At 39.8% G+C, this 23,341-nt stretch overlaps 2 protein-coding genes across 2 annotated transcripts; both read right to left on the reverse strand.

Moving 5' to 3' along the window:
* Positions 1-1,781: 1,781 nt before the first annotated feature.
* On the reverse strand, positions 1,782-12,938 carry LOC115812043 (vesicle-associated membrane protein-associated protein A-like). The gene is made up of 6 exons (XM_030774523.1): positions 12,863-12,938; positions 5,637-5,789; positions 5,102-5,205; positions 4,257-4,337; positions 2,538-2,723; positions 1,782-2,191 (listed from the first exon to the last, which is right to left on the reverse strand). The coding sequence occupies exons 1-6, from the start codon at positions 12,918-12,920 to the stop codon at positions 2,030-2,032; spliced, it is 744 nt and encodes a 247-aa protein (XP_030630383.1). The 5' UTR covers positions 12,921-12,938; the 3' UTR covers positions 1,782-2,029.
* A 4,401-nt stretch (positions 12,939-17,339) lies between these two features.
* Positions 17,340-22,448, reverse strand: rab31 (RAB31, member RAS oncogene family). The gene is made up of 7 exons (XM_030774230.1): positions 22,293-22,448; positions 21,603-21,682; positions 20,269-20,350; positions 18,884-18,955; positions 18,392-18,498; positions 17,922-18,031; positions 17,340-17,503 (listed from the first exon to the last, which is right to left on the reverse strand). The coding sequence occupies exons 1-7, from the start codon at positions 22,326-22,328 to the stop codon at positions 17,406-17,408; spliced, it is 585 nt and encodes a 194-aa protein (XP_030630090.1). The 5' UTR covers positions 22,329-22,448; the 3' UTR covers positions 17,340-17,405.
* Between the last annotated feature and the right edge of the window lie 893 nt (positions 22,449-23,341).

Below are 23,341 nucleotides of genomic sequence, written 5' to 3' on the forward strand. Positions count from 1 at the left end.
AGATTATGGGATTAAAGGGAACCGCATGATAACAGTTCATATCACTCATGTCTTCAGTTTGCTTTTAGTTTTAAATAGTCATTTAATGGCACTATGTCTCCAACTGATTGCTACTATGCACCACGGAAAAAGAGGAAACTTAAAGGAGAACTGGACCCAGATTCATGTAAAAAAAAATGCAAGTTAGATAAGAAATGAAGCAAAACAATTGCTGATTTTGTGTCTGTAAGTAATATATTCACTGTTTTCATGTTTATGAGAAGGTGAGCGATCTGCAGTTTGCCACAATGAAGCTCTTGTTCAGTGCAGTTTTGTGAGTAAACATTTTTTGGGATTTGGATATGGAGAGTCCTCAAAACACTGGCATACTGTCTTTTGGATTTCGGATTCAGAGTCAGTATTTTCAACTTTCCTTCTCCCTAATGGAAGAAGGACAATTTTCTTTAAAAGTGAATTGGCAGGGTTCTGCCGAGGAAATGTACTCCACGTGTCTTAGATGTAAATAATAATTGTTGCATGTTCTCCAACATATTCCAGACCCAACTTGGAAACAGAATATGAGCTTTCAAATGAAACTGAATGGATCCAAAATCCAGGCCAAAAGAAAAGAAATTTTTATCAGGGTAAAATGCCGCATCATTTGTCTTGCAATAGATGTTGAGAATGTTAATATTCAGTGGCCTGGTACGAGCAAACCCACAGACATGGCCTAGGCAATAAAAAGTAATTACCTTCTATAACGAGTGCTTGAGAACAATATCCTCATAACTGGATTACAAATACAGAAATTAAATTCTTGATGCACAGTGGGTTGAGTATTTTTCTTTGAACATATCAACAAAGTGATGAAAATAAATGCAAAACAACAACTGTTTCAGTGCCTTAAGTAGCTAGCTGAATCATTCAGTAATTAGACAGATATAGTTGCTCAGTAATTGCTTGACGAATGAGATTTGGTGTTTATTGGAAGTTAACTAGACTTATAAAACAGTTTACACGTGGCCTGCTAGTCTGAGGTGACTACTGTGTTGTTCACTATTCTGATATGCGTCTGGGAGACAGAGGAAAAAAAAAAAAAAAAACAACAGATGCAATTGTTTTTTCAGTTTTATTTCTTCAACGTTGAATAGCATACGACAGGACAGTCAGAGTGAAGAATTAAACTTCAGTCAACGTTCGCTTCAGTTGAGATATATGATTTGTATTGAGAAAAAAAAATGAACATTAATAATATTAATAATAATATGATGATAATAATAATAACAGTAATAAAATACTCTGTATTGGTATCGTTAGAGACAGGGAAAAAAAAGTGAACAAGGAAGGAGGCACCCATTTCCCCACCCGGGACGATGACATTCTCCACGGGAAAGAAGGAAAAAAAAAAAAAAAGAAGACAAGGAAAAAAAAAAAAAAAAAAACAGAACACATGCTGTCCAGCAAAACTTAACAGTGTCTTTTTTTGATAGAACTTCTGTCCTTTTCTGAAAAAGGATTTAAAATGACATTTTCCAGAACACTTAACATTCCATTGAACTAAACAAAGCAAGAAAGAGAGTGAGTGATTGGGGGGGGGGGACCTTTTTATTTTACAGCTTATTGTAAATGTCTTTTTTTTGAAGTGCAACTCGAACTCCCCTCTCCTTCTTTTGGATGATGATGATGATGATGGCGCTCTTTCTTAACTCATCTGCTATGGTCAAACCATCCCTCCCCAAAAAAAAACCAGCTGTCCATCTATCCATCCATCCATTCATCGATTTGTCCATTCCTCAAAAACAGAACAGAAAACCAATAAAGAGAGGAGTGTGATCTTTCTGCGCTCCTTTGCTTAGTGTGTTGGATTAACCATGTGTGAGAGTGTAAAAGGCAAGGCCCATGTATGATAGCACACAGATGTGTTCAACAGGAGGCCCATCTACCAATGATATGGCAAAGTCAACAAAAACACTTGTTCTTTGATCCAGGCCAAGTGGTTTCTCCAGAGCCGGGGCGACACGTAGGCAGGCGTGCGTCTGGGCCTGCCTGTCTATAAGACGAACTTCCCCAAGAAAAAGCCGATGAAAATGGCGGCTATAACGACCAGGAGCGAGGGGAGGGAGCTGGTGCTGGTTTCTCGGCCAATCAGGGAGTTAGCGTTTGATGCCATGTGATCTGACCTCTGGGTCTTTCTCATTCTCAAACCGTCGTCCTGACAACAGATAACAGAGAACCAGTTAAGAAAACTGTATGAACTCTTTACTTAAAATAAAAATAATAATAATAATAATAATAATTCTCTCCAGGCATTATAATCACTTGCAGACACAAGCTAAATTCTTTTTTGTTTTGTACAAGTAGGTGCAAATTTTATCTTGTCGTCACTGCATAGTACAACTCTCTGAAGTTTTTTTCACTTCATAGTTTGTTGTAACCTCTTAACTAAAAGTCGATTTCATAACGGGACATCTATTTGAGTCATTTCTTGAAGAATCTCCCTGCCTTCTTCTGGTCTTTGTCTAATTCAGGAAGCCTGTGAAAATGTCCTACTCACTGACCTTTAGTTGCTGGTTTTCTTCAGCCAGTTTGCTCACTTCAGACTGAAGCCTCTTGCATTCTTCCAGAAGTTTCTTCATCTCCGTGTCATCCGTGGCCAGGCTAGTGGGCTTGGGCACCGCTGGCCCGTCCTGTTTGGACGAGTTCAGCATGAGGGCAGCTTTGCTGTTGCTTACATCCATGTCATTCTGGAAACCACGACGACAAGGGCCCCGTAAAACAGACACACCAGCGTTACAAGAAGACATAACTGCTTAAAACACAATCCAAGATCTAAAAAACAGAGACTTTATAAGAGACTCTTTAAAAACCCAAATCCAACATTACACACATGAGGAAATGACCGCTTGAAATAAAAAAAAAAAAAAGCTAACATTTTAAACATGCGCGCAAAATAATTTAAAAGTGAAATAATGCAATATGTAGAGCAGAGACGAAAACCACTTTGGCAATAATCAGGGGCGTCCTGGCTGAGTGAAGACAGCAGTAGACAGACTGTCCCAGTCGCCAGAGAAAGAACCTCATCCATGGCTGAGGACACAGGAAAGGCAAAGTCTCCCCACGCGAGAGGGACGAGGACGGCAGCTCCAATGGAGCTTGAGCACCACTGCAGCCATTGGCTCAGTGTGACCTGTCCTTAAACATTACCAATTATGACAGGACACGTAAGACAGAGGGAGCCCCTTCAGTAAACTGGAGACATTATATCAATATTATATAAGTGCTGCATGTGAAATCTTGCACGCCAATTCACAATACAAGAAGGAATACAGGTCAGTCTGTAAGTTTCTTGACTCGTGTGTCACAACAATAACAGCCATGACTGCACTGTGTGTTCTGTGTAACTACTTTGTTCAGGGCTGGCACTTCTTCATGTCCTGTGCTTTGTGACAGGCTGCGTATAAACTTTTCATAGGGAGTCTCTACGCTGTGAATATTTAATGAGTTTGGTAGTAACAGCACGCTCTCTGGTCCTCATAAGGCGTCATGAATACCACATAAAAGCCTCTCGAACCGCCTCTTTCATTTCGTAAACGGGACCTGGCTATATAATATGCTATAAAAGAGACAGTGGCAACAACCTTTGAACTGTGACCTACCCTGTAGCTGCACCTTTGCTCTTGCCCTCCTGCCAGCCTGCCTCTCTGACCCTCACACATCTGCATCCTTCTGACCTTCACCTCTGAGTTTGGTGCCGTCCTGAAGCCCTGCGGTTCGCTCCTGCTGCTTACGCTGCCCGGGGTGGGGGGGCGGCCACTGAGGGGGGTGTAGAACTCCCCTTGGGTCAGCGGCATGGTAGTGCGTAAAGGCAGCTGAGAGCTCTGTTCAAAGGCACGGTCCCCTGAGTACAGGGCAGAGCAGCCACTCTGCACAGGGGTGCCCAGGCCAAACAGCAGGGGCTGACACTGACATGACATAATGAGAGGCTTGAAAAAGAGAGGGGCCGGGGACATTCTAAATAAGTATGTGTGTATGTGTGTGCGTGTGTGTGCATGTGTGTGTGTGTGTGTGTGAGTGAAAGAGAGACTGTAAAGGAAGACTATAATCACTATGACCAAAGTCACTCTTGAATCTATTAGTGTGATATGTGCCGTAAATCAAGGCATCATAAAATAGTGTACTGACAGCCCTTATGTCATAGTACAAACTCTCCATAGACAGCGTGAAGTTTGGAAATCCCTTTTTGTGCACCCACTACTCTTCTCCCATGCAGTACTTACCACTTTATCGTTTTCAGAAGGCAGCTCAAAGACGCATCTGAGCTTGGAATCCATGAGCTCATCGGGTTTCGCATCTTTCCACTGCAGAAAAGAAAAATAGGCATGCTATCCATCAGCCTCAACCACTAGCAGCTGGATCTTCACGCCACACACAAAGAGAAACACATATGTGCAAGCACACACGCGCGCGCACACACACAACACATACACGGCACCACTATAGACACACTGTACATGACGACAGATATACAGGCATTTAACAAAAATTCTCAATTGTGTACACACACATATCATGCCTGTATTTCCACATAGATGTGTGCACATACGTGGGCACCTAAACACACACAATACAAAGCAAACATTCAACCTACATACTGGTTAAAGACAATGATAAGAAAAGCACATTCACACCCAGTGAGAGAAACAAAAGAATAAAATACTAGGAGGGACATACTTCTCTCTCCACACACACACACACACAGACTTTTTTTGACAAGGGATATAGTAAAACTGAGATATATCAAAAGGTGAGTATGTTTTGGTGGTTTAAATGGAGCAGTGGCTGGTCTGTGGAAAGACTGCACTCCACCTAAAGACATGTTTGAGGGGACAGCAGATTTAACAAGGTCTTTGGTGCCCTCTGCTGGGCTGAGACGTGGTCATCAGTGTAACTCAACTTTGCTGTTTTCTTCTCTCCTTTTTTTTTTTTTTGTTCTAATCAGGACCAACCAAACAGCTTAAACCTTCTGCATAGCACACATTACTGCAGAGAAACTGGGGCTGGATTATAAAAAGTCGACTGGTCTTCTAGCATGAGTGGAGTGACAACAGTTTCAAACTCTTACCATGGCCTCCGTGTCAGTGATGGTTGGAGGTGCATACATGGTCTGAACCATAAATTTGTGTTTACTTTTCTCATTAGGATCATAATCAAAAGGCTGTAGCATGACTGTAAAGAAAAACAAGAGAGAAAACAAATAAGCCATACTGATACATTCAAAACAATGCAATTATATATTATAAAGACTGCATCAATTCCATTAGTTTTATTACAAAAAAAAAATGGTAAGAATAATAATGTTTTGAGTAGCATTAACCTCCTCTCTGTATGTAGTCTGTTTCCAGATTAAAGAATGTTGAAGAAGTCTGCTATCCGTGTATTAATTAAAGCAGGGTTAACTTTGGCTAGGACTTCACAGCAAATCACTTTCATGACCTGCACTTCAGAAAGATAACGAATGCCCTTCTTTAACTGACCTGGCAGACCACCTTGAACATTTAGTTGAGCATACAACGAAGTTCCATGTTAACGAAGGGCAAAGCTAACCAGGTTAAGATCAAGGTTAAAAAAAGTGTAAGAGGTGTCCTACGGTCACCCACCTGAGATGGTAACAGAAGCTCCAGCGTCGATGACCCCGCTGTTTGGTCTCACGCAGTACCTGCGCGGGGCTGTGGTCTTCACTTTGAAACATACTCTCCTGTCTGAGGGGTTCTTTAGCTTGAGAGTGGCAGTCACTACATCCGTAAAGGGGCCTGTAGGGGGTAGAAGAGTACTACTCAGAACAGCGTATCCAGGCAATGGTGCACGGGCATAAACAACCTCAGATAACGTAGCTTACATTACCTAAAGTTCAAGACAAATAAGGTCAAAAAGCATAGAGATAACATCTGAGTAATTGTTCTGAGTGATCCTGTAATCAAATTTGGTGCGTATATTCAATGAATGTAATTCCAAGATAAGTGTAAAATCAAAATGACCTGGCAATTTAGTGCAGTGGTACATGTGAAGTCCCAAACAAAAGTGCATTAAGGAGAACAAAGGAGGTTTAACTAATCTGATCTCTCCTTAACTCAATGGAAGTCTGTTTAGCTCAGCAGAAAACACCTCGAGCTTAAGGCAAGAACATGTAGAACATTACAAATTAGCAGGAAAAAAAAAAAAAAAAAGAACACTTTCTCACTGCTGCATTTGTCCTTCGGGCCGCATGGGTACGCATTAACCCTTTAATCACACCTTCACTCCAAAACAGTTCCTATAACACTAAATTACTCAGGGAAACAACAACAACAACAACAACAACAACAAAAAAAACGACAAATGCAATTTAAAAACGAACTTCGTAAACAGAATACCACCGGTTTACTTATCGACAAAGCTATGAGGAAAGAAAAATCCAAAACACATGCATTTAAGGTGACATGAGGTTCAAGTAAGTTAGGAGCAGCGACCGTAACATGTACACACAACCCAGTAAACAGCACTAACACCTGCAAATAAACAAGACCAAATTTAAAAAAAAAAAAAAAAAATCCTTTAAAAAGAGAGGTTTAATGTACGCTAAACAATTCAGCAGTCATATCCAACTGCAGATTTCATAGCGCGTCACATGGATGTCATCTCTATAAATTTTAGATCAGCTGACACTGACATTTAAGAGCTTTGCAGGTGAATGGCTGTGCTGTTGACAACGGCCTAGCAGAAAAGCGTCGTAAGAATAATCCCTTTACTGGAGAATGCCGATCATCAGATTCGCATTTAGACTTATAAAAGGAATTTAATACGCGGCTTAAACTCCCCTCCATTAACGATGATAGTCAAACCCCACGTACAAAGCAATGCAGCATTTAGTAAAGAAGTTTCATACAGCAATGTCCTTCATAGTGCTATTATTTTTCGTCAGTCTTTTTCTCGGTTTGTTGAAACTTATGCAATTGGTTACAATACTGAAGAATGCTGCTGCCTGTCAACACGGCAGGTCTCAGTTCAGTTCAGTCTAGTCTCAGTTTTATTTGTCATATGTAGGTTAACACAGGGTCATCAACAATACCATGAGATGCGTTGGACAAGAGAAACAGGTCTGTGGGTAAATCTGTGTCCACTTGAAGGGTGGGTAAGGGCTGAGAAATGAGAAGAGGGCGGAGCGTGAGGGGTGAGCCAATAGGAAGAAAACATTACTGAAACCAGTATGACCCTCATAAGGATCAGGCCATCCATCTGGCCATGAACCTCAGCTCAGGTTATCAATGAAGTTTGGAGAACGACAATCAGCCCAACTCTCGGTCTTATGATAGGGTATGTCTCAAATTAACAGATTAACTCCCATCAGGATGGTCCAGCCTGATCAATTGCAGATTAACTTGTTTGGAAAACACATGTCAAAAGAAAACTAGATGCACAACCTTGGCCTTTAGAACCCAGACTAAATTGAGAAAACAAGGATTTGCGTGTCTTCTTGATAACTCAAAGTACATTCACAAGATAACATCAAAATTATTATAGACCCATGGATTCATATGAATCGGCCGACCTATCGGAGAGACAGCAGTAAAACTGGGTAAGCTGAACATTATGGCATGCAGTAATTCTATAACCCTGCATTCCAACGTCTAGCCTATTTTCCACCAATAGTGCTCTCAAATGTTTTGGGGGACGCTGATCAGATCATTCCAAAAATGAAATACTGCTTCACTAATAAATTTATTCATTTCTCCATCAGGTGTTAATTCACATAAAAAGGGCATCAAGATAAGAAAAACTGTTTTGAAAACATTCCATTCACCAAATCTGACCCGATTAAGTTGTGTATTTATTAGCTTAGTGGAAAGAGAACATCAGTTGCTTGAAAGGCGACTCTGTGACATCAGCATTACTGAAGCTCTGCATCCAGATGTGGTATGGAGCTGTGGGAACATTTAGCAGTCCCAATTCCAAATGCCTGTTTGGCTTTCCTGAGATACTTTCCGGTGGGTTTGTTCTAGACAGCAATATTCATTTCGATTGATTGATCGAATGATTTAAATGAAAATGTGGTGTCCTCACAGAGCAATCAATAGTTTGCCGGTGGGATGGATGCCAAAAGTACAGTTCCACCATGAACAAAGTACAAAAAAAAGCATTGAGTCACCATTATCAATATACAGGTAATCGTCAAAATAAAGGAAACATACCTCATGAACTGTCTTCATAGGATGCTGGACCATGCAGGGTTGACACACAAGTTTTAATGTGCCTGAGCATATATACTAGAGGTGTCTGAAACTTTACTGGGAATTTGAAGGGTAGGTATTTTGTTGATGGTGGTAGAAAACACTGTATCGGGAACTGCTCCAGAATCTCCCTTAAGTGTTCAACTGGGTCAGGATCTGGTGACAGATGGCCATGGCATATGGTTTACATGGTTTTTCTACTCATCAGACCATTCGGTGACATCTCATACCCTGAGGATGGGAGCACTCTCACAGTCTGGAAGAGACCACACCCATCACGACAGAAATGTTTCGCCACAGAATGAAGGTAAACATTCAGAAGTCAATCTGGTTCCTATGCAACCCCGTAAGGCTTAACGGGAACTAAACAATGCTAGGAACATGCACCCAGCACCATGACAAAGTCACTAGAATCCTTCACAGTGGGCACGGAGCACTCAGCCCCGTGGGCTTCTTTTGCATTCTTTGTGCATTCATTTGCCTGTTGTGAACAGTGTGGAGGATCTATTTGACCTTTTCCTCCTGTTCAGTAAACCACTGTCCGTACTCTCGGCACCACTTCAGCCGCAAACATGCATTTTGGGTATAGCAAGGAGTTTATGCACTGCAGCTCAACCATAGCATCTGTCTCTGGGAAGTCTCAAAAGACTGTCCTTAATGCAACTGTTTGCTCACGTCCTAGATTGATATTTGTAGACAATCGATTTAGAGGTGCCCGCAAGAACTCCCTTGCATCCAGAACCAATTTACAGACACCACAGTCGAGGAGTACACAGTTTCTACCACAGTTAGGGCTAGCTGATCACGTCTAATCTACTCAAATCTCTCTGGATCGCTACTCCAAGTCCATGCCAACGTCACCTTTGCTCCTGCTCCAAATGAACCATCATCGAGTTAAGCAGTCTTTACAGCTTGGCTTCAAGCTCTGGAAAAATATGCCAATAATCACCCTCAAAATGACCGTGTTCTCTTCCTCTAGCCCTGGTGACAAATATAATGGCTGACTGGGCCGGTCTGGCATTTTTATACACTACCCATGAAGCGCTATGATCTTAATTAGTGCATAAACCAACCAGTGTGGAGGCACCTGTTCTCAGGTCTCATCAATACTGTATACTAGAGTCCATTCATACACTGGCATGGGGTTTTGTAAAACAAAGCAAAAGAGTAAATGGTGAGGGTAATTTGCACTTTGATCTAAGTGCTGTGGTGTGTAACTTTCTATGCACAAAATTCACAATACCATAAAGTTTACACAATAAACACTAAGTAGGTTAACTAAAAGATCTAATTATTACTCTAAATGTAAGTTCTTAACAGTCAAGTTCGTTTTAAGTTTTAAAAGTTTATTAGGTTTATTTATCAGCCTTGTTTGCCCTTAAAAGTAAATGTTTATCTTTTTTCTGACTGTCCCTGGTAACATCAAGCTTTTCTTTCTTTTCTTTTCTTTTTTTTTTTTTAAGTATGGATCTGTACTAAACACATCTCCACTAGCAGCCAAATCATGTGCATCTATGTGTTTACAAAGTGTGGCACCCAGAGGAAGAGTGAGTTCCAGTTCAGCTCAAGTTCTAATGAGGTACCACACTGAAAACGGAATTAAATTTGGAATCATGTTTATAACCTAAATAGGGTGTTATTCAATCCAGTTCCTTTATTAAAATTTAATTTCTGAGAGCCAAGTTGATCTCTGTGTTTGTCCCAGAGTAAAGTAACTCAACCACTGAACTACTTAACTTACCCGGAACCCCCTACACACATACATGCATATGCATTAAGGGCTTTAAGACTTCAGTCAAGCAGAACAAGAGATATCGATGGATCTCGGCACCTGCTATTTATACGTACATTTTATCACAAGTATGTGTATTTCATTACTTAGTTACAACTTGATATTAGCAATGAATTTTAGAGGCTATCTACACTGGTTTAATAAATGAGACTGCATTGGGTCACTGCAGTGAAGGCTGTGCTGATTTTGGAGTTATATGAAGCTATAGAGTTTCCCATCAGTGCACAGGTGCCGTAAAGGCCTTGTGATTACATCTAGAAACTTGTAGCAGTCACCATTCAGCTCAACATTATCCAAAACCCCATATCTGTCCCCTGAATGAAGTTGCCTACATGTATCAGCAGCAAAGCCCTTGAAGACTTTCCCTGACTTTCCCTTTCTGTCTGCACAAGTCTCCCAGGCTCGCCAGGCTCCATAAATATCACCAGTGAAGAATGAGAGGACTGATGGCTAAGGGTTTGCCCCTCCAACCAACTCCCTGCAGGAATCCCAGCAGAGCCTGAAAACCAGAGTAGAGGCTGGATCTCCACAGCTACATTTAGCTCAGAAGATTTTGTGTTCTCTGTCTCACTCCACTCCGAGCTTTTATTAGGCTATGGCTATGTCCCTGCAGTCGTAACAGCTCACTTAGCACATTACTGCTAGTCTCGGCATATTAAAATAAACAGGGCGCAAAATAAGCGGTAAAAACCTTGTTGCATAGTAGTATCAGGCTGTTTGAAATATTACCTTTACAAACCTAATGTCAGACCTATGTCATACTAAAGACAAGACGATTTTATTTCAATACATTCATTTCTAAATGCTGAGACAGGGGGATGAATAAAAAAACCCCAATCACTCTGATGGATCACGGTATTGCCTGTGGGACAGATGAGAGATCTCAAGGCAGAGTGGTAAGGTGGTCACTGATGTATGTGAGACGTCTCTAGTAAACAGAACTCTGGAATGATTTCACCAACTGACGTACTGAATCCAAGTATATGGACTATATAAACTCACATAATGTTTTACCTTGATAAGACTATAAGAATACAGTTGTGTATATATGTGCATATATATACGAACGCGCGCACACACGCAAACACACACACACACGCATACAGCTGTATATACACCTCAGTTCATAGTGTAAAAGAAAAAAAAATCCAGGCGTTATGGTGAAAACAGACAGTCCACATAAAAGGAGGACAGTAATCCCATTTTGAATATAGAATTAGGTCCATATTACGTGAGCTCAGATCTGTGTTACTGAACCCCAGAAACATTTTTCATGCTCAGCTAATGTCTCTCATGGGATGTGATCACATCAAACAAGGACGACTCTCATAGGATTCAAAAATACCTTGAGGTTCAGCAGTGAAAATATGTAAAAACCCAGAAGAATTACTGTGAGGCAGGAATCACAGACACTTTTTTAAATGACAAATGCACGAATGGGGGAAAAAGCCTCAGCTTCTTCAGTGTTTTCAAGCTTTTGGCTTGAAGTCTCAAATTTATTTCAGTCTCTAGACATGTCATCAGGTTCTCAAGTGAGGACCTTCCAAATACATTCAAGTCTTACCAAGCTACGAAGAGTATTGAAAAGCTATGTACTGAGGGGGCTCTTAGAAATAACACAACACTTGTTCTTAGCCCACATATGTACGAAAACGTACAGTGGGGGTATTAAAAAACAAATAAACAAACAAACAAAAAACCCAGAACATTAAGTATTGGCATATGGGCTGTGTAGCTGCTACAACCACCCACACTGACAAAGCCTAAATGAAAAACCTAGATTCAAGGTGCATCAGACGTGGTTGCTAATTTTATGCTGCGAGGAAAAAGAAACGTGGAAGGTTAATTTCTTGTTTGCTTCATCATTCAAGCACAATTAAATAATTCAAAAAGCTGTTGCTGGTCGAACAATAAACTTTAACATTTTAACCATTTGTGGTTATGTTGCGTTATTACTGCTATGTACGTAAACATTTGAAGCATGGAGACACTTCAAGGGTTGGACAACTGAGAGGCAATCAATTCCCTATTCCTAAAACAGCACTTATAAATTGCTATATAAACTACTGACTAAAATCGCCTTAGTGTGTTACTTTCTAGAACTTTCTTTTTTCATTATTCGGCTGCAAACAAATGAAGCTGGAAAATAAGCAGTCACAATGAGTCTACAAGAACTTGAAAAAAAGTCACCAGCTAGAAGCATCACCTGTTATGTGGCTAGCGCACCTTGTTTTAAACGCCAAGTGCTGGGTAGTGATGAAAACCTTAGGACAGATATTGTTGCCAAAGAGAGCATACAGCCAGCTAGCGTAGCGACAGCATAGGCATAGCACTGAATCTTGGCAATCTTTATCAGTCAACTGGCTCGCTGAATCTTAGATGAACGTGTGCTTTCCTAACATCATATGTCCACGCTGTCACTGTGGAAACAATTTATTAGCCAGCTACTGGCTAACCAGTTTGCGTACAAGAGACACCGGCCAGAAGTGACCAGTATGTTTGTCCGCTGCAGGATTAATGCTGAACGTGTGAGTTAACCAACACGCAACATTACTGCACTGATGCGAGAGAGATGCTTAACATGCGTCACTCTCCGTTTTTAACATAACGGCTAAACTATGAAGCTAGCAGGCTAAGTTTGTTAGAAGAGCTTTCGCTGGCAAACGTCACTTGAGTACGGGGATCCGCAGCGGCCCTAACTCCCTACCTCAAAATGGCGATGTAGGAGTCGGTGAACTAATCGGAGGGAGTGTGAAATTTCCCGACTATGGCATTCCACTCAGTAGCCGTGAGCGTTTGTCGACTGACAGCGGCGCAGTTTCCTTACCTTTGAATCTGAGGTCATTTGGAGGATCAAGAATGAGAACTTGCTCCAGCTTAGACATGTTTGCTGTGGAATACACTTCGCGTATATTCAGATAACTGAGAGCAACTGAGAGCACCGAAACCCAAAACCTGTACTGAGTCACTGAACGTGGCGTGGACGAGCACACAAGTCCAAACACAAGATCGCGCATATCTTTAGCGCGTTCATGTTGACTGTTGCTGTGGATATCATAAGCATGTATTGGAGCGTTGTTATTCTGGAGGGTTGCTGTTCGACTGGTTCTGAAACTAAACTCAATTTACTTGTCTGCAATAATGAAAATTCAATATAGTCTAGTGGTTAATCATACCCCCATGGCCAGTATGTAGCTATCCAAAATATCCAGGATATTAAACATTTAGAATGTTTACTCAAACTTTCCAACGAGGGACCACTGTTATCAAAGATGCAATCGCATTCATAACGACGACACCCAATCACCTATAAAAAAAATTACGATGCTTGCATGATCACCACTAAAACCCACATAATTTTAGCATCGGTCCATTTTGACTGACCCACGTTTCAGCTGTTTCAGTTCCAGGTATAGTACTATCAGTGTAGTTTAGTGATACCGGTGCTAGTCAAAGTTGGTAGAGTTCACAAGTCAGCAATGAACCGATGTTGGGTTTTGAAGCGGCAGAGCACTAAGCGTTAAAAACAACCCCAAGAAAACATATATTTCGTGCTTTTCTGATTGTGCCGTTTCAGACATCACAAACCCTCTACAGGTCGACTTAAACAACTGAGTATATAACAGCTCTGGAGTCCGACCCCTATCCATTAAGTGACTTTGGGTCAAGCACTATATAAAGTCAGCTCATAAAATGTTTCAGTATCTGTCTCATTTTTGCTATTTTCAACATTCAGAACGATCAGATGCAGCTACGCGAAACCTGGCCAACAGAATTAATCCGGACAGTTTTGGTAATAAGTTTATTTATTTATTTATTTATTTTAAACACAAAGCATCAAAACCATCACCCTCAGTGCAAAATATTTGCTTTGACACCAGTTTCCCTGTGCTATGGGTGACAAAATCACTGGAATCGACTAAAAAGTCAAAAAAGGCAAAGCAAGAGAATGTAAACTGTTCTTGTTCATGATTTGTTTGATTTACTGGAACTAGGCTACACACGTTTACAATGGATTTAGCAAGAAACTACAAGGGGGGGACGGGGACTTTCAATATCATCAGTTTACAATTGGGATGAACAATAGCAAATGGCACAAAACGTGTCTATTCAGAAGAAGTAAACAATCAGTCGCATTTTTCTGAATTCGTCCTTTTTTTTTCAACAGCATTCCCAAACACAGTGACTGTTCCAGGGAGATCATGCATTCCAAACAGCCCGTGGGTGGACGTCTGCTCACCACCACAAGATGGGGACAAAGTATTACTTTACTCATATACAGCACTACAAAAAAAGGTTGAAAGGGGTGGTCAAGATGGACAAAATAACGGAGAGACCATATAAAAAGGACCAGAACGTTGTAGCAATTAAATCACAATTACAAGGCCATCTACACAGATTCATCATGATACATGTGTCAAATATAAAACAAGCCTGGCCATCAAAGATCTGACAGTCTGTGCTTCACTATCATCCTAAATCAACATCATGAAATCCAACAGTTTGAAACAGGCCATATAGCCTAAACTTCCAGCATACTGACCACAGAACCCCCCTGCAAAATTAGTAGGAAAAGTGAACAGCGTCAAAATCAAGAAGGAAAAATTTAATCAGTTAAAAAGAGCATCGTTAGTCTACGGTGCCAGAAATGAGAAAGCAATGTTTATACTTTATGTGTGGTAACATAATGGCTAAGGAATATATAGCCACATACTCTATCCTCAAGACATTCTCATAGTCCAAGATAATGTTTGAATACATGCTATTACATGGACCCCAGAAAGGTTTCATGAACTGCAGCATGAAGTTACATGGAATTTCTGGACCACAGAGTGCAAAATAGATTTCATCTCTTCATCTCTCACAGAACTGGTGACTTTCCTCCTTGAAGACTGATCCAATATCCCAGCAGACACAAAACAATTCCGAGAACACAACCTGATCAGCAGGCGAACAGTGTTCAAACACCTTATTAGTGTCTATCTTTATATACTGTTGAGATTTTGTCCACTCTTGTACTTCCTCTTTCACCCCCAAGACATAAGAAAGAATTTTTCTCTCTGATGTAACAGTCAACATCACAGCTGTAGTTCTAGCATTTTGTCTTACACTAGGGAAAATAACATTTGGAAAAGCCATTTCACTTCTCATTTATTCATTCAAGAGAATTAGGAGGACACAGGAGAAAGTTTCGAAATACGAATTTATTAACAAATTGATCATATTAAATGCTACTCTGATACTTTGATCTGCAAAGATAGTCCAAATGTAAATAACTGACCTATATATTTGCATACAGTCTTACTTAAAGTCGTCTGGCAAAGGCTAAACTATTACCTAAAAATGAATTAATGATTAATATACACTGATCGTACACAATGGCTGATCTCTCTGTTCAGAGATATTTCAATTAAGGCAACGTCGCCTACTTAAAATAAGAACAATATCAGAGTGCTAATAAACACTATGAGGATATTGTGGTAAAAAAGAGAATACTGTATACAATTGTTTGGAAAATGTGTGTGCGTGTGTTCATGTGTGTGTGTGTTCATGTGTGTGACAAATTTGAACGACTGCCATTGAAATATTGTTCATGAACAAGTGAACAAGTATATCTGTAACCTAAAAACAATGAGCAAATAATTTAAACAATTTTCATGGGATTAATTTGAGAAGACAGGTGTGAACATTCTCAGGTGACTAGGATCTTTTTGAGCGCTGTGTATGTTTTATTTACTAGCACTCTGTCGGACAGTAAAGAGAATCAGCTGACCGCCTTCAGACAACTTGTCTGTGATGCCTCACTTATACACATACAAAAATCACCTCCCTTTCAACAAGGAGTGTACCCTTAGTATAATGAAAATGATCATTCCTATAAAGGTCCACATAACCACAAATGAATACAAATGATTGAGAAAAACATAATGAATGAATGGCAGCATTTATAAAAAGGACAGTCAATGTAGAATTCCATTCACTAAACCATCTGGTCACTGCTTTACCAACATATGACAGAGAGTTCTGTTTCGCTCGTGTTATTTTGGTCTTGTGGTAATAACAGATCAGGGACACCAACTGGCCATTATCACAAAGTAACACAGAGTTATTTCTGATTTACTGCAATGTGGCTGTCTTACTGTGCTACATGATAACTTGCTGCTGTCAGATATCTGTAAATATATGTGTGACTGTCACTATTTGGGTGCATTCTGTGAGTAAAAGTGTACAATGAAGAAAAGAGAAGAAGCATATTCCCAAGAGTGCTTGTGTTTTTGGAATGTATCAAAAGTGTCATGTTTATGGTCATCAATTACAATTCAGGTTGCTGGCTTATGTACTGTATATATACTGTTTGAAAATCAGAAATCTCTCACTGACTCACAGGCAAGTGATCAAAGGAAGCATTTCTTATTTTTAGATGGTACCATATTAATGTGTATTATCTAACCCAAATGTAAGAAATATAAAATACATAAAAGTGTTTAAAATATTTTCGGGACATTTGGTGCTGGTCATAAGGAGAGAGTGGTTGGGACCAAACTGAATAGTCCTGCCACCTTGTGGAGTTGCTTTGCATATTGTTCAACTTCAGATAGTAAGTTGTCAAAAGGTGTAGTTACGGGATAGTTTTGACTCTCCTGTCCTTAACATGTCAGCTGTGCAAACAACTAGATGTCTTCCACAAATCCACAATAGTAGAAAACATGTGCTTTAGATCCATTATGTTGGCAGGACTCATTAAATCTAAAACTCATACAATGCAAACTCCCCTCTAATCTACCTTTTTTCAAAGTGCTTCAGCCAAATGTTTCATTAAAATACAAATGTATTTGAGTAACATCACAGATAGCATCTACACTCCATAGAGTTTTTAACCATAGTAGGAAAACAATATTCAAAATTCAGTTGTATGTTATATAGGACTTGGTGAGAGTCACTGAACAATCTGCTGTTATTACTTAATCTAAATTATTCCTACCTATATAAGATCAGCTTTATGATAATATCTCCCGACATGAGTTGAGGCTAGACAGCAAACGAAGGTTACACTACTCTCTGTACATGATGAATTGCTCTAAATAAACTCTTGGTCTGTTCTAACCGGATGGAATTATTTCTGTTGCCTACAGGTTTATTTTAAGACTTTGAGGTGCACGAACCAATACGTGTCTAAATTGCCTGACTAACTGATCAGCTATAAAATAAATATGACCAATCCGAGGGGCGTTGTAACCTTTTGAGTGTGAACAGAAAAAAGATCAGTCTTTGCCATTGTGGTTTAGCTCTGTAGTGAAATGCGAAGACAGTTTTTTGTTTCACGTTGGCTGCTGGTTGGAGGAAGGAGGGAGCTGAACGGATACCTGTCACTAACAACAGCGTCTGTTGGATGGAAGAGGCTGGCGCGTGAGTTTGAAAGATTCATTGCTGTCGACTTCTGGATTCTCCAACGGAGGGATCTGTTTACCTGCAAAACAACACAGTCCAGAGGTGGCTCAGAAACGCTCAGAATAACAGCGGAAAGGAAGTACACATGGCGCAGATTTTTACCAGTTGATAGGGCTCTTTGTAACTCTGCTTTCAATTTAGCTCCACTGAAGTGGAGAAAAACAAAATTTCACTGTGCTGACCGAGCATGGTGGATCTTATTAATTAATCATTTAATATGAACAAGCAACTGATTCATTACTTCACTGTAAGTGGCGTTTAGTCACTTACATACATGGTAAGTGGATAGTACTAAAAAGAGCTCTCTGAAACTGACACTTAAAATAGTGTCCTACCATCAGTTGTTAGTTCACTCAAACAGATGAGATCAATCACGAAACATGAATTTAATAATAATAATAATGTGGATAACCAAGAGGAAATCCTTAAATACTGACTAATTTTCTGGAAGAGTTCCTCAATGTTAACTGCATTTCTAGCGCTGGTTTCAATGAAGATGGCCGCAATGGACTCTGCAAATTCCTTGGCCTCTTTTGTTGGAACTTCCCTGTGAAAACAGACTGATATTAGGGCTGGATTTGGACATACTGTCTACACAGACAGCAAAAGGAAAAAGAAGGGCATGTTTCTCTCAGTCTTGAGAAAAATTACAGAAGTATTTGACAAGGCAGTGCCCTATGCTATCTAAAAATTTCACAATGTAACTAAATACAGCGAGACAAGGTCAATTACTCACTGGTGAAGCAATTACTTAAAGCATATTCACCACAAACACGACACAATATTCTTGTAGTCGTTGTCGATTCATATCCTGGTCCAAAAACTTATGAACTGGATCAAAAAGTTGTAGTCGAGACCAATGGAGGAAGGGTATGACAGGCAAAGTTTTTGAACAGCCTTAACTCACCTGATATCCCCTAAGTCATTCTTATTTCCTGCTATTGCCACAACAATATCCTCTGGACCATGTTCCTTCAGCTCCTTCACCCACTTCTTCAGAGTCTGGAAAGAATCCTGCAAAGAGATACACACCAGTACAGGCCTTGCTTCAGTCTTTGACGTGTGTGCGTGTATGCAATCAGACAACGTCAAACGGTCTTGGTTCCATTTGGATTTAGAAACTGTTGTGTCTCATGCTTTCAGACGCAGACTAACGCACACCTGTTCTGCATACGTTCAATACATCTGCTCGGTTTTAACAGCAGTGCACATTTGGTCATTTCTGAAATGACAGACTATTGAATTTGGTCATTTTTAAACGCAGTGTATGATTCCACAATCACAGCTATCTGTTCAGTCTTTCTCTACCTTTAGTGGACTTTCATTGCTACCCCTTTATCTTGCACAGATAGTTCATTACTTATGGATAGTGCAGAGAACAGGAGGAGGAGCTGTTTACCAGCTTGGTGATGTCATAGACGATGACAGCAGCTGCAGATCCTCTGTAGTACATGGGTGCCAGGGAATGAAACTGAAATCAAAGAAGTACATGAGCACTCATGGTCATGTAAAACACAACTTCAAAAGTAACTCTTTAGGTCTAATCTCAGGAATGCGGATTCTACATTGTCACAAACAGTAGCACACTGAGTATACACACTAAAAAAAAAACATATTTATTGTGTTGGGCAATACCAGTGTTGTTACAATTTGTGTCTTTTATGCTTAGTGAAACACGATAGGAAGAACAAGAGGAAAAAGACAGGAACTTGTTATTGCAAATTATACCTCTGCTCTTCTAACACCAAGTATATTTTTATTACTTCTTGTTTCAGTTTCTTCAAATTAATGTGTGGTTTGTGCATACGACCAGTATAGAAACTTATAAAAGACTTCCTCGCTGTGAGAGACCTCAGTTAAAACCAAGAGTGACCACTTCACATTTTGGTAATCATTGGTGACAGTCGATCAATACTGTCTGTTGCAAGCATGTAAATGCTTGGTTGTGTACACAAAGAGGCTAAGACCAAACACAGGATCATTTTACTATGACACCAAGTCATTGTCCACAACTAAAGCATAGCTATGATATGAAAAAACAGAAACACAGTACGTGGGACATTCACTGGTGAATTCAGAGTGTTCTTAGACTAAGCCCTGGTGGGAAGCTGTTCTCTCTGTGGCACAAAGAGTTCAACTGTAGTGTGATATCATTTGAATATTTCAGAGGTAAACGGTTGTGGATAAACTAAAAATTTACAGTCCAGCACAGTGTGCCCCTCTAGACCGAAGAGATAACAAAAGGGAAGCAAACAGCGAATCACATGGTAGTAGCTGGAGCTAATGATGAGCCATACTCTTCAAAGTAAACATGAGACAATTATTCCAGCAACACAGGCATGAGCAGCTACTGCAGCACAGTAAATATGCATGCTCAGCATTTTACAAATACAGTCTTTTTCCATCCTGCCGGTCATCCACACACTGAACTCTGACCTGATGTCTGTTTGTGCATTTGTGTGTGTCTAAAAATGACCTAATGGAACACCATTAACAAGCAGAGACGAGATGACAAAACGATGAGGCTTGAGACTGTGAATCAACAGAACGGGAACAATAACATATTGGTCATGGAAAGGATTATCAACATACACACTCTATTCACTGACTCTCGACCAGCTCACAAGAATGATGAGATCAGATCACATCAGCACATCAGCCACAATCCCCTTAAGAACATTTTTCATCTTGAGATGATCTTCAATTTTTCTTTACTTAATGGATTCACAGTAACTGGAAGACGTTTAATAGCACCAGCAAAATAAACAGACAAGAAAAACTTACTCGTTCCTGTCCTGCAGTGTCCCAGATCAGAAATTTGTGAAGCTCATTTCCATAGGGGACAGTCTTAGTTAAAAAAGAAGCACTGCAAAATAATGATAATAATAATAATAATCATAAACACAAACAAATAATCATCCACATTATCATCATCACTGATATCATCATTATCATCCTCATCATCATCATCAACTATTCCACTACAGGACATGTCACCTACATCAGATATTTTGAATAGATTAAATTTTGGGTATTGACACACATTTTGTAAATGACAATCTTGAAATGATTATGGGTTATTTTATATATGTTAAATTTGACGCATGTAATACTGGTTTATGAATAGTAAATCTGTGCGATTAAAAACAGCGATATATAGTACAGCTACTTCTGCTTATGAATACAAAAAATGGGTAGTCTAAGAGATTGACACTGATATATAATGTCATACAATATTTTAATGCTATCCACATAAAAAGACAGAAGATTGCTCTCTATACGGGTATCATTTTACCATTTGGATGCCTTTAAAGTCACTCGAATTAGACAATAAGATGTTTTTTTATTAAACCATTAGAAAAGCCTTGCTATTCTTGCAAACAGAATACTTGAAAGAAGAAGTTCTCTATCAAAGTACAACAACTATGCAAATCAGGTTAGTTACAAGAGAGTGAGCAAAGGATTCAACACAATGGAGAGCAACAAAACAGCTTAATTAAGGCTGCAGCTCCAATTACACCAATTTGCTGATTATCTTACTCTCTTCACTGGCAGTGTTAAAAGATGTTTGATGTAAAAAAGTGTGGGTAAGAGTGTTTATTTTATTTTATGAGTAAATCAGAAAGTATGTCTTGCCTATGATAGTGTGATAACACATGACTGCAGGTACTCTGTTAACATCTTCAAATTACCACTCTACTAAATTACATAAGCAACACAGTTCTTTCCTTATTGTGAAGGCCAGATCAACACGCATTATATCTAAAAAAAAAAAAATAATAACATTCATGTAAAATAATTATAACCCTCCACACATCAGCATACAAAGTAGCATAGTCAAAATCAGAAAATCATCGGCAGCAATCATTTAACAGACTTGCAGATGTTTTGAGATCTGTTCGTGGGACTCTATGAGGTCCTTAAAGAGGAGAAGGCCTACACCAAGTACACCAGGACCCTGATCCTTTCAATCTTCTTAAGATTATGCATTTCTTTGCCTGAGAAAAGTATGAGTGGGCATGGTATAAATCAGACTTAACTGATAGCATATAAGACCTGCATTGTTTAAAGGCTCTTCTTTATTAAACACTGATATTCTATTCACAGTAAGCTCTTACCCTATAGTTGGACTTATATTATGATCAAAGTGATCTTGTACAAATCGGCATACAATACTCGATTTTCCAACTCCCGTATCCTGAAAAAGATAAGATGTAACATCACTCAACCATTGATTTCAATGCTAACATGTCAGTTCATTCAAAACATATGGTACTGCTGAGTCGAGAATGAAGGCGGAACAACTTAGTTATCTTTAAAGTGTTAGCTGATTTCAATACTTTGACCCGAAAAACGGTGCACAAAAAGACTTGTTAACAAAGCGTCTCGAAGAAGTCAATGTTCTAGCCGGATGGTGACGTAATGGCTGGTAGCTTGCTGTTTAATTGGCATAGACATTCCAGAAAATAACTGTATGAAAGTACACATATATATTTTGTAACATTATATACAAGTAGTCTTACAGCAGCTAAAGAAACGCGGACTAAATACCGAAAATGCAGGATTCCAAAGGCGTGACAAAATACTTTTACAAATCACAACGTCTGAAAACACTTAATGACAGCTACTATTGTAATACCCTATAACTAACACGGCGATGCAATAGGAAAAGTTTGTGTTAGAGAGGAACGACGGAAAAATACATGTGATGTATACACATTCCATTGTTGTTTTGTCTCTGGATGTCTGAACTACCGGCCGATCGAGGAATCGACAAGGATTCCATCTGAGGAAGTTTTTCCACTTACCCCGAGAAGGCACACTTTAAGTTCCCTTATAGCCATTTTAATCGGCTATGAAAGTTCAAGCATTATTCGTCCACTTTTCTTCTTTACTGTATCTGTTCCACCATGCTTACAACAGCCTTTTCTTCAGCAAAACAGAGACCCTGCCCATGGGCTTGACTGACCATCTTCCCAAATATAACGGAAACCGTCGGCGCAACACGAAGGGCTGTCAGTCATGTCACGTGAGGCCTGTGGCGGTCTTGTTTACCAGTGCTTGGGAGCCAGAGAGACCGAAAATTAAGTGAAATCGTAGTAACAACTAAGACAGTAAATAAGGAAGCGAAAGAACGAAAGAAAGACGACAGAGAGAGAGGGGGAGGGAGTGAATATTATCAGCCTGACAGCTAAGTGTGTCTTGACCATGAAAACAATTTCAGCATGTGAACGGAGTCAGCAGTTTAGGCTTATACACGCCTAAACTACACCACGCAGTCAACACCTACATAAATACATGAACAGCCAACTCTAACCGAGTTCAGAGTTATCAGAAACCAGCTGTCTTGCATTCCTAAAGCATCACCCACCCATTAGTTACTCATGAAAACATTCTAGTCTTATCCTGTTTTGGGGAAGTTATTTTCATCCACAGAACACTGCAAACTCCATAGAGATGAATACCAAAATAATGAATCCAGCATCTCCGTGTGGAACAGGGCATCTGTTCATCTCTGCAGAGGCTTCTGCGCTTCCCACTGAAGAGACATTGTGTAACTGTCGCAGAAGACGACCTGACTGCAGTGAAGCTGACTGAAGAGTAATCTGTACAACAGATCTTGTAGAGTCTAAAGGCTCATTTAGGATAAGCATTTAACTGCTTTGTCTCATGATACAGATGTTGAATACACCAGGCTTGCCCAGAGAGACATTTTATTACTCATAAAAGCAGCATTCTGTAAGCAGTGACAAGGGGCCACACAATGCCACATCAACAATAAGAAAAAATCATTTTTCAAACAAACAAAACGGAACAGCACATTCACGAGCCATATCTTTGAACAGCCGTGTTAGAA

Source organism: Chanos chanos, chromosome 5, assembly GCF_902362185.1.
Source record: "Chanos chanos chromosome 5, fChaCha1.1, whole genome shotgun sequence".
NCBI lineage: Eukaryota > Metazoa > Chordata > Actinopteri > Gonorynchiformes > Chanidae > Chanos > Chanos chanos.